Here is a 12,933-nt window from a genome sequence, read left to right as displayed (position 1 = left end):
TTTGATATCCGTCAGGATTGCACGATCTGCATGGAGAGGCTGAACACAGCGTCCGGATACGAGGGAGTGCTGAACTACAAGGCCATCAAACCCGAACTGGTCGGCAAACTGGGAAAGTGTGGCCACATGTACCATCTCCTGTGTCTGGTGGCCATGTACAACAACGGCAATAAGGTCAGAACCAGAGGAAGACTCTGGTCTGTTTTTCTTCATCTTTATAGAGTTTAACCACACCAAGATCAATCACAATATTAGGACATTTAATGTGCAGCAGGAAAGTATTTGAAACATGCATTTTAATGAGGTATGCATCCCATAATCTTAGTGTTAGTGTTCTTAGCAATCTTAGTGTTTTCTAGTACAAATATCTAAACATTCTTAAATCAAGATGCATTTACTGGAGAAGCAAAATGACTGAAACATGTATCAATATTTAGTGAGTTTGTGCTTAAAATAAGAACAAATATCTGCCAATGGAGTCAGAAAGATAAACTTAATTCAAATTAAATTTAGAAGATTTTTTAGAAGAAATTTAGAACCCCATTGTAGAAGTTTTTTTTTCTTTTGTTTTAAGCACAAATTCACTTCATTTTGAAACATTTGTCATTAAACAAGACTTAATATCTTAGAATTTTTATATAGAATTTGTAGGTATTTGTACAGGAAAACAAGACCGAAACACTGAGGATAGAAAAACATGTTTTGCAGTGATTAAAAAAATAATCTAAATAAATATGTAAGTGAGTAAAATGCTAGTAAAATAATTTTTAAATGGTTAGAATTATTTTTTTGCAGTGTAATATAATTGAAGTACATACTATCGCTTAACCTTCTTAAAACTCATGTTCGGCCTGTTTTATTTTTCTCTAAGGAAAAAAGGAATACAAAGGTTTTTTTTAGCTCTCTCAACTCCCCTATTATTATGACGCCGCTAGCATAGCTAGCGAAAGCGGTCATATAGGGATTGTCAAAGTTTTTTTTTTTTTTTTTTTCGTCACCTTACTGAATTTTTCGTCAACGATACCAGGGACACCGAAGCACCGGGGAACATGAAATTTGGTGGGCATGTAGCCCCACTAGACTTCTAAGGAAAAATTTCGTTTGGTCCCCAGGGGCCACTCCCCCCATCCCCCCCCCCCCGCGCTGGGCCCCCCCAAACCCAAAAAAATGCAGTTTTTCCTAAATAACTACCTGAACCGTGGCACCGAGGATGTAGAAATTTTTATGGTATGTTGGTCTACTAGACTTTTACGGAAAAATTTTGTTTGGTCCCCGAGGGCCACTCCCCCCCCGCGCTGGGGCCCCCGTAAATTTTCCGTCAACGATACCAGGGACACCGAAACACCGGGGAACATGAAATTTGGTGGGCATGCAGCCCCACTAGACTTCTACGGAAAAATTTCGTTTGGTCCCCGGGGGCCACTCCCCCCCCGCGCTGGGCCCCCCCAAACCCCAAAAAATGCAGTTTTTCCTAAATAACTACCTGAACCGTGGCACCGAGGATGAAGAAATTTTTATGGTATGTTGCTCTTAAGGGCCCACATCAACCTAGCCCATAATCACTCATTTGTGATTTGCGCCCCTCCCATAAAAAATGAAAATGCAATATTATTCTGCTTTAATCGCCCCTATCTTCAGTGGAGATGTTCAGAACTGCACCATATTTCATGTGTATGATTAACTTGACATCCTCTGGGGGTATCCTCTGCTAAGTTTTGTAGAATTTCATCCATGGGGGGGTATAAAATAAATTCATTTATGTGCACATTTAGTGACTGTACACTCATCGGCCTGTAGATGGTGGTGTTGAGCGAAGGGTTGCTGGTTTAGGATGATACTGTCACACACACACATGCAGGAATACAAACAAACGCAAGCATGCACACACACTGACATCCACACGCACAGACACACACCCATACACACACATACAAATCCACATGCACAGACACACACACAAACACACGCGCACACATGTACGCACACATACATACACGCACAGACACACACACACACACACACACACACACACACACACACACACACACACACACACACACACACACACACACACACAGACACAGACACAGACACACACATACACAAACACACACACATACACACACACACACACACACACACACAGACACACACACACACAGACAGACATGCACATACTATTACTTTTTTTAGGTATATACATAAACACGCAATACAGCCAAATTACTCCACGTCATTTATTTTTGTGGAAAGCCAGTGCAGGCCTGAGCGGCAGTCATATTTTGTACCGCGATGCGGTACATCTAGTTAGATATTCAGTTGTAGAAGAAATTAATCATGGGTGACAAATATGTGAATAGAGTATTTAAATAATGATGTTGGTACATCCCGAGACTGTGAGACTCCATGAGTTTTCATTTTTTTTTAAATTTACTGTATATTGATTTAAGAATGTTTAGATATTTGAACTGGAAAGCGAGACAGAAACACTGTATATACTGTATAAGTGAGTAAAATAAATATATATATATATATATATATATATATTTTAATTTTAATTTTAAAAATGATGAGAATTTGAAGTACATACTATTGCTTAACCTCCTCAAATCTCGTGTTTTGTTGGTGTGTGATGCTGCATCCACACAGTCAGTGTCAGTGTTGCATTATGACTTTGCTCATCGTTAATAAAATGCATCAGAGCTTCAAATATTAGCATGAATATCGGTGTGAAAGACTGTGAGACTCCACGAGTTTTCCTCATGTGTTTCAGGATGGCAGTCTGCAGTGTCCCACCTGTAAGGCCATCTACGGGGAGAAGACCGGCACACAGCCTCCTGGGAAGATGGAGTACCACGTCATTCCCCATTCCCTGCCTGGACACTCCGACACCAAGACCATCCGTATCGTCTATGACATTCCTGCTGGAATACAGGTATATTCAGAGGAACCCATGTCTTTTCCTTATCAACTCTGTTGTTTTCCAGCACAAATATCTAAACATTCTTAAATCAAGATATATTTACTGAGAAGCAAAATGACTGAAGATATTGAGTCTGTAAAATGTATCAAAATTAAGTGAAACAAACTCGCTTCATTTTGATATATTTTTCATTAAATAAGACTTAATATCTGAACTAGTTTTGCTTCTTCTCCAGTAAATGTCTCTTGATTTAAGAATGTTTAGATATTGGTGCTGGAAAACGAGACAGAAAAACTGATGAAGAATAACATGTTTTGCAGTGATTCGGAAAAAAAAGATGATGATTCTAAATATATATATTAGTGAGTAAAATACATTTTTTAAAGAAATTATTATTTTTAGAAATATATTTATAAATAATAATTTTAATAGAAGATTTCAAGCTATTTATTAGACAAAAATGTCTTCAAATGTTAATATTAAGATAAATTAATATAGAAATATAATATATAGATGAATATATATATATATGTATATATATATATATATATATATATATATATATAAGCCTTCAGAAAAGTGACAGTTTTAAAGTGTAACATTCGTATTAAAATTATTTTTAAAGTTGATATTTATGTAATAGTAATCTGTGTTATTTTAGTGAGAGATTTTATTTTATTTTTTTATTTTTATTATTTTTTATTATAATTTTTAGTTTATTATTTTATTTTAACATTCAGGTAAACAGTACAAGATATATAGAAGTTGTTTTATTTTATGCTTTATTTTATTTTTGTAATTTATTTAAATTTTAATAAGAGATGGGTATGAAGGTCACAGGGTTGAAGTACAATCTAGGGAAACATCTTTTTAATAATACAACATGTCCCCTAAAATCTAAAAAGATATATCGAGAGAACAAGGAAAAAACTATTTTTATGTTTTGATCAAACTGTGCATATTTGCTAAATACAGCGAGGAGACGATGAACAGGGCGGACAAGAAAGAAATAACAATACAACAACAATCTAGTTACTAATTATTGTATTCTGTATTATATAAAATATGTCTATAATACTTGGTGTCAGATTACAGTAATTATTTGCACAAATGATAATGAGGGACTGGAGCCTTTGTTCTCTGGCCCACTTTTTGTAGAGAAATGCTTTGCACCAATATTTAATATGTCAAGCTGTTTGTGCAGAGTGACCTGTGGGCTTGCGGCTTCTGGTCGTGTTTCTGCCATATGTGAGACAGGAAGTGGCTGTGCTCATTTCCTGTTCAATGAGGACAGTAGCAGAACTCGAACGGGTTCTCGTTTCTCACATGATCGGACACCCACTCGCTTTCTGAGCTCCGACGTCACAAGATTAACTTGATAAAAATATTCCATCAATAATATCATCATCATCATCATGGCAAGAAATCTATTTTTATGCCAGAGTTATTTTAGTATCATTGAGACTACTGTTCAAAAGTTTGGGGTTGGTAAGATTTTTTTTGTTTTTGAAAGTTCTGCTCATCAAGGGTTCATTTATCTGATCAGAAATACAGTAAAAATAGTGAAATATTATAATGTAAATCATCTGTTTTCTATGTGAATATATAGTAAAGTGTAATTTATTCCTGTGATCAAAGCTGAATGTTCAGCATCATTACTCCAGTCTTCAGTGTCACATGATCCTCCAGAAATCACTCTAATATGAGGATCTGATGATCAAGAAACATTTATGATTATTATCAGTGTTGAACAGAGTCAATATTTTTGTGGAAACTGTGATACATTTTATTTTTCAGGATTCTTTCATGAGTTCAAAATAACAGCATTTATTTGAAATTTAGTCTTTTGTAACATTATAACTATATTTACTGGGAATTTGATCAATTTAATGCATCCTTGATGAATAAAAGTATTAATTTCTTTAACCCTCAGAGGTCGGAGATCACGCCGGCGTGATCTGCTCGATTTTTTTCCTTATGAGTTGATTGAGACCCGAAATTCTCTTTTGACTTTGATTTTACAAAACAAGTTTCATACATCAATCGATTCTGTTAAATGTGTATTATTTTTGTGTATACTCACAATAAAAACAAAGTGTTGTGCTTTTTGCCAAATACAGAAAAATAAACACGAAGCGAGTTCTGCCTTCTCTCTGTCCGTGTAGTCCATTCTGAAACGCGTCCGAAAATGAACTGTAGCTTAGCGAATACTCAGTCAAACAGGCATTCAGACACACAGGCATGAAGCTTGAATTCTCTACTTTTTAATGAAGTAATTTATATAAAAAACAAATATTCTCATCTTGTGAAATCTGTATTAAAAGAGAGCGATTCCAGTCGACCTCATTAGAGCTAATTCAAATGTAATGTGACTCCGCCCACAGAGAGCGCGTGCTATTCAAAAGCAAATGGCTGAGGTAATCCGCGCAATCCTGTGAACACCCCTATCATCAGCACAAGAAAACCAAAACACCAGTTTATTCAGAACATTACTTGTTTACAACGCAGCACTGTGAGGAATAATGACGAATACGAGGAATACGAGCTGAGGAATACTAGTAAGTTTTTCCTTCTCAGGTTTCTGTTTAATGAATGAACGGCATAGATGCGCGCTGTTTACCACAGCTGGCAAAAAACAATATTACGTGACAGTTGACTTTCAAACATTCACAGATACCTCAAAACAGAAAGTACAAATCCTTTCTTTAAAACGAATTTCGTTTTGTATCAATTGTATCTTAATTTTAATATTTTTTTCATTAACAAATTTCCTGGATTTAAAGTAAATATAGGCTAGCAATCACAACATAAGGTGCTTGAACTGGAGATCATCAACCAGACCATAGCCTACTCGCCTCACATGTCTAAAAAATGTGAAATATATTTACATTTACAGCTGGTTCTAAACAAAACCATCCAAAACAAAAAAACTATGTAGCCTAATAAATGTGCGTTTCTCCGGTGCGTTCACTAGCCTACTGCGAAGATCGCGAGTCAATAGCCTATCGTATTTTTTTTATATTTTTATTTATTTATTGCACAAGTCATACATAAATTCATTCATTCATTCATTCATTCATTCATTATTACATGTGAACGAATAAAAGAATAGAAAAAAAGGAACATGGAGAAGAAAATCTTATGATACCTGTCGCTTATTTGTGCACATCAGAAAAATAAATAAAAAACAGCTACTTTATAAATGGATCAACCCCAATCCTCACCCCAAACACCAAATATTTTCAGTAATACCTATCTTTACACTTAATTATCATCATTTTAAGCGTGTGTAAGCGTATTTCATGAAAACAACGTTACAGTCAGGTGAAATATGAAAGACAACATTTTGTTTAGTAGATTTGGGTACAGTTTTTACTGTAGAATATACTGCCTCGTCAAATAAGCTTTTGTTTAGCAATTTCTATATATAAAATAGCCTACTATTTTTGTCAAAAATAAAGTCATCAACTAAGATGTTAGCTGTTCCAATGTTGGCTTTATTCAAAGTAATGAATACATAGATAAAATGTAGGCCTATAATCTTTTTTTACAAAGAAAGAGTACACTTGAAATATTGTTGAAATTGTAATTATTGTTGTAATTGTAACCTTTTTAATAAAATAGCAAAACATATTTACAAGATAGATGTAAGCAAAATCTTAAATGGTCCTTGCATTGTGGCTCAGTCAGTTGTCACACCTGAGTGAATGGCTCATCATTATGCAGAGTGGGTGGTAATTCAGGTGAAAACCACTCCTCGTTCACGCCCCCCTCGCATATTGGCTTTCCAAGCAAAACCTGTTTTACATCAATTTAAATCAATGTATGGTTTTATGTGAACGATAAAGCAAGACTATTTTCACATAATTTAGAAGAAAAAACTATAGACGATGATATCCTTTAGTCAAAAGTCTTATTGCCACATATTTAGTATGTGTTTTGTGGCCTTATTTCTGCAACTTTCATTTTTATTTTTTCCAATAACCACGCATAAACATTATTCTCTTAAAAATTCAAACATATACATGCATGTTGATCAGATATTTTGGTAGCCCTGTTTGTGCTATATAGAGTGAATTTACACCTTTGCCATTAACATGTTTATAAATAACTGAAAAAAGCACAAATGTCAGAGCATGTCAGAACACCTCTAGGGCCCAGAAAACAGCTCAGACTCCAGAGGGTTAAAAAAGTCTTTTGAACAGTAGTGTGTATTTATGTGTGTATATGTGTATACTGTATATATATATATATATATACTGTATATATATATATATATATATATATTGTGTGTGTATACAGTACATATATTTTTATTATTTTCCATTGTAATTGTCTTTTTTAGTAATTTTGTTGTGTGGGTTTGATTTTACTAGTTATTGTTTTTTAAATGAAAATGAGAAATGTTGCTGGCGACTAGATTAAAAAAAAAAATTCCCATTTATTTCAGTTAATTTTTATTTTATTTCAAGTAAAAAAAAAATGGTTTTAGTTTTAACTAACCCTGTTCTATACATTATCCCTACAATGTTAGGAAAGGATTCTTGCACTAAAACAGATTTACGTGATCGTCTCTCTGACTCTGATCATTAAAGTACTCGTGTTATTGTGTCTTTAAGACTCTGCATGTGAATGACCCAGTGTTAGCAGTAATGATGTGATGAACACTGTTTAATCCCAACAGAGCTTGTGACTGTTCAAGTATGTCACATCAAACGAATTCAAAACAGCAAGAAAAATCCATTTCTTCATGATGTGAGGCATCTTCATTAACATTCAGGCCACAGGCTGTAATTCCTGTAAAGGCATGCGCTAGTGTTTATGAGATGAGAGGGATTGAGTATAATAATAATAATAATGCTTCATTCACTCCACTAATGCTTTTCTGCTGCGTATGCCTTTGATCTGCACATGTGAAGCTGTGATGTGATCAGAGAGAGTGGTGGCAGCAGGGCAGATCTTCACACACTCACACTCACACACACACTCACACTCGCGAGTCCTCAGGGCATCGTTAGCCTCTTCCTCTCTGCTGCGCGCTAATTGAGCGAGCGTTGTGTGAAGTGTGACCGCGTGTGTTTTCTGTGTGTTTTATCCAGACCACGGAGCATCCCAATCCTGGGAAAAAGTACAGCGCGCGGGGATTTCCTCGACACTGCTACTTACCAGACAACGAGAAAGGCCGGAAGGTGAGATTCAAGATCTGATGTGAATCATAGACTGTGGTTATCGGGTTAAACATTAGGTCATTCATTATTTAGTGTTGTTTGAGGCCATATGAAAATATAACATTTCATTTTTTCAACAAGTAGTTCTGTCGTAACACCATAGGGATCTGCCAACCATCACACACTACTATTCAAAAGTTGGGAATCATTAAGATGTTTTAATGTTTTGCAAGGCTTTTATTAGCTCAAAAATTTTGAAATTATTTCAATCTAAAATATCTGTTTTCTATGTGAATATATATAGTCAAGTGTAATTTATTCCTGTGATCAAAGCTGAATGTTCAGCACTATTACTCCAGTCTTCAGTGTCACATGATCCTTCAGAAATCACTCTAATATGATGATTTGATGCTCAAGAAACATTTATGATTATTATCAGTGTTCATATTAATGGGAACTGTGACACATTTTATTTTTCAGGATTCTTTGATGAATAGAAAGTTCAAAAGAACAGCATTTATTTGAAATAGAATCTTTGTAAAATTATAAATGCCATATCCATCTATCTATGATAAAAGTGCATCTATCCATCATAAAAGTGCATCCATGACAAAAGTGCATCCATGATAAAAGTGCATCTATCCATGATAAAAGTGCATCTATCCTTGATAAAAGTGCATCTATCCATGATAAAAGTGCATCTATTTATGATAAAAGTGCATCTATCCATCATAAAAGTGCATCTATTTATGATAAAAGTGCATCTATCCATGATAAAAGTGCATCTATCCATGATAAAAGTGCATCTATCCATGATAAAAATGCATCTATCCTTGATAAAAGTGCATCCATTCATGATTAAAGTGCATCTTTTTATGATAAAAGTGCATCTATCCATGATAAAAGTGCATCCATTCATGATTAAAGTGCATCTATCCATGATAAAAGTGCATCTATCCTTGATAAAAGTGCATCCATTCATGATTAAAGTGCATCTTTTTATGATAAAAGTGCATCTTTTTAGGATAAAAGTGCATCTATCTATGATAAAAGTGCATCTATTTATGATAAAAGTGCATCTATCCATCATAAAAGTGCATCTATTTATGATAAAAGTGCATCTATCCATGATAAAAGTGCATCTATCCATGATAAAAGTGCATCTTTCCTTGATAAAAGTGCATCTATCCATGATAAAAGTGCATCTCTCCATCATAAAAGTGCATCTATCCATGATAAAAGTGCATCTTTCCTTGATAAAAGTGCATCTATCCATGATAAAAGTGCATCTCTCCATCATAAAAGTGCATCTATCCATGATAAAAGTGCATCTTTCCTTGATAAAAGTGCATCTATCCATGATAAAAGTGCATCTCTCCATCATAAAAGTGCATCTCTCCATCATAAAAGTGCATGTGTCCATGATAAAAGTGCGTCTATCCTTGATAAAAGTGCATCTATCCATGATAAAAGTGCATCTGTCCATCATAAAAGTGCATCCATTCATGATTAAAGTGCATCTATTTATGATAAAAGTGCATCTATCCATCATAAAAGTGCGTCTATCCATGATAAAAGTGCATCTATTCATGATAAAAGTGCATCTATTTATGATAAAAGTGCATCTATCCATCATAAAAGTGCATCTATCCATCATAAAAGTGCATCTATCCATCATAAAAGTGCATCTATTTATGATAAAAGTGCATCTATTCATGATTAAAGTGCTCGACACGGCTCTCCGGGGGTTTATAAAGGCCTTCTGAAGTGAATCGGTGTTCGTGTAAGAAAAATATCCATATTTTAAAACTTTATCGACTAAAATAACTAGCTTAACATCACCAAAAGAGTAACCCTTGACCGTTGTGAACGCACAGCTAATAATTGTCTTATTTGAAGGTGTTGAAGTTGCTCATCGTGGCGTGGGACCGTCGACTGATCTTCACCATCGGGACGTCCAGCACCACGGGAGAGGCGGACACCGTCGTGTGGAACGAGATTCACCACAAGACCGAGTTCGGGACCAACCTGACGGGCCACGGATACCCCGACCCCAACTATCTGGACAACGTGATGAGAGAACTGAGCGCTCAGGGCGTCGGAGAGGACAACCTGAAGGACTGACACACGCACACGCACACACACACCTCAACTTGAGGCGTTTCTGACCGCTGGAGAGACCTCTCTCCGACTGGGAACGATGGTCCTCGCTGACTCGAGTCAGGATCGTGTGAGAGACGAGTGTATGATGGAGCGAAGAAAACAACAGTCACAGTTCCTCTCTCTTTATCTCTATCTCTCTCTCTCGTTCTTTTTTGAGGCTACCCATAATGCATCTGGGCTCAGACCCAAGTGCATGCGGTAGTTGTATATACACACACATTACTGGTTGACCGATATTGCTTTTTCAATAGCTGATGCCTCACAGATGGCAGATAAAGATGCGGATTTAGAGGCTTTTTAAAAGTACTTTTAAAAATGCTTATTTAATTCTTTCAAAATTCACTGGGATATTTGAAGCTAAGACAACAACACCTCTGATAATCTCTAAATCGGCAGATTTCAGATGATATATATCCCGATATACCGGTCAACCATTGCACCCAATATCTGTCAGTTCCTTCGGACAACATGGGGATCTTTTGTTTCCATGTTGTTTTTCGCATCACTTTCAGACAGGGATGGTATTCCAGTCTATGAAACTTTATCAGTTTGGCCTGCGTATATAGTTAAAGGAGGCCTGTAGTTGTTGGCGTTTGTAGGGAAACGGTGCGGACGGATCCTGCAAGCAGATTCTGGGGCTGTTTTTGATGTTTGTGCAACCGCTGCACTTCAGATCACTGAGCTCTCCGACTCGTGGAGCTCAGAGCGGACTGAGGCTTCAGGATCCTTCTGTGCGCAGTTTAACGTTTAGAATGAATAAGATGAGTCTTCTTGAAATATGCAATGATTCATATTCTATCTTGCTTTGTTCCTCTTTTGTGTCATGAATCTGAGAGTGTGGCGTTCTGCTTGCCGGCGGTTTGTTTGTGGTCCTGTGCTGTGTTTGGGATTGAATATTAGCATACTACTTTACTGCACACTCGTTACAGTTGTTTAATGTATGTATTATTCCATGAGAAATGTTTTAAATAGTTGTCTAATGACCGCATATTGCAGTGGTTCTCAACCTCTAGGGGGCCTTGAGATAAATTAAATCATTTATGATACGGCAGAGTAAAAAACTAAGCTAAAGCAAGCATTAAAATGAGCTAAAACAGCTAAAAAATCAAGTTATTTCTCATTTTAAGTAAACAAAATGTTTTTGTCTTAAAAGAATCAAATTTTTATAGTTAGTAAAACCTAAAAAAAAAAAAAAAAAAAAATAGAAAAACTGAAATAAAATAAATGATGTAAATCAATCTACTCATTTTATTTCAGCTGTTTGCCAAAAGGTGTTCCATTTTCATTTAGTTTCATTTGATCAAAAACTGGGGGAAAAACTATATAGACACAAACAAAAACACTTTAGTAATTTTTTTTTTATTACAAAAAATTAGACTAAAATTCTAAATATTGTAAGATAATAGTATCTCAATGGTACTAAAATAACAGAACCTGGGAAAACCGGGATGGATGTTTATATATATATATATGTATATCTGTTCCTTGAAAGATTATGTAAATTAATAAAATCTTAAAACTCCTTTGGCATTTTTACAATGAATATACATTTTACAAGCTAAGCTCTAAGATATTTTACTGGGTAGAAATTGTAGGTAATAATTATTTTAAATTATCCTTAAATTAGGAATGAATGGAAATTCATGGGATAAAAGAGCAGGAACATCAAGGTCCTAAAACTTCTGGAATCCTGAACTTTAAATAAATATTTTAAATGCTTTTTTCCAATTTACAAAAACTATAGGAGTTCCCATAGATTAAAAAAAGGAAAATGGGGTCCTTGGAGGTTGAGGAGCATTGCATTGTGGGATACTGTATCCCATACAGTGTGCTCCGGTCGCACCGTTTGACAAATGCATATTCGATGCACATAGTGTGAACGTATGCATACTTCTAACACTGTAGAAATAGTAGTATGTTAAATTCTGTTCTGAACGCAGGCCTGGAGTTGGGTGAAGTCTCGAGGTTACAGTGGCGTGATCGTCACGGTCTGATCTCCTGAAAGTTTGAGATGTTCAGAGTCAGAGGATTTCTTAAGCTCGTCCTGTCTCTCTCGTCTCTCTGGGTCTGTGAACTGAGAGTTACTTCAGTCATCTTACAGTCTCCGTTCACACTGACAGTGTTTCCCGCATCAAAACAAGCCTTATGTTTATGGCCATTCAGAAGGATCTGTGCATTGTTTGAAAGAGTCTCTTCTGCTCACCAAAGCTGCATTTATTTGATCAAAAATACAGTAAAAACAGTGAAATAATTTTACAATTTAAATCATCTGTTTTCTATGTGAATATACAGTAAAGTGTAATTTATTCCTGTGATCAAAGCTGAATGTTCAGCATCATTACTCCAGTCTTCAGTGTCACATGATCCTTCAGAAATCATTCTAATATGATGATATGATGATTATCAGTTGAAAACTGATACATTTTATGTTTCAGGATTCTTTGATGAATAGAAAGTTCAAAAGAACAGCATTTTATTTGAAACAATCTTTTGTAACATTAGTCTACATGTCACTTTTGATCAATTGAATGCAACTTTACTGATTTAAAGCGTTAATTTCTTCTAAATCATTCGGATTTGATCATATAGTAGCGTTGTCAGTGTGAACGGCGCACAGATCTTCAGTCTTCCTCGATCCAGAAACGCAAACGCAGCGACTCTCTGACTGTGTCTGTTCGC

General features: G+C 35.5%; 1 protein-coding gene across 2 annotated transcripts in view; it reads left to right on the top strand.

Moving 5' to 3' along the window:
* The window catches only part of dtx1 (deltex 1, E3 ubiquitin ligase), a 49,472-nt gene extending 37,916 nt beyond the window's left edge, over positions 1–11,556 (top strand). Inside the window, exons 7-10 of one of the 2 annotated variants that reach the window (XM_081349125.1) lie at positions 16–174; positions 2,774–2,935; positions 8,023–8,112; positions 9,991–11,556. In XM_081349125.1, coding sequence (XP_081205251.1) covers positions 16–174; positions 2,774–2,935; positions 8,023–8,112; positions 9,991–10,215 — 636 coding nt within the window. In that variant the 3' untranslated portion in view covers positions 10,216–11,556. Of the gene's footprint in view, positions 1–15; positions 175–2,773; positions 2,936–5,307; positions 5,370–8,022; positions 8,113–9,990 lie in introns of those variants that run through there. The other variant, XM_081349126.1, reaches the window with a different exon arrangement.
* Positions 11,557–12,933: the final 1,377 nt, after the last annotated feature.

Source organism: Scardinius erythrophthalmus, assembly GCF_964197995.2.
Source record: "Scardinius erythrophthalmus genome assembly, chromosome: 20".
In the NCBI taxonomy this organism is placed as follows: Eukaryota; Metazoa; Chordata; class Actinopteri; order Cypriniformes; family Leuciscidae; genus Scardinius; species Scardinius erythrophthalmus.
The sequence above is the reverse complement of the archived record's forward strand: the minus strand, read 5'-3'. Positions and strand labels throughout refer to the sequence as shown.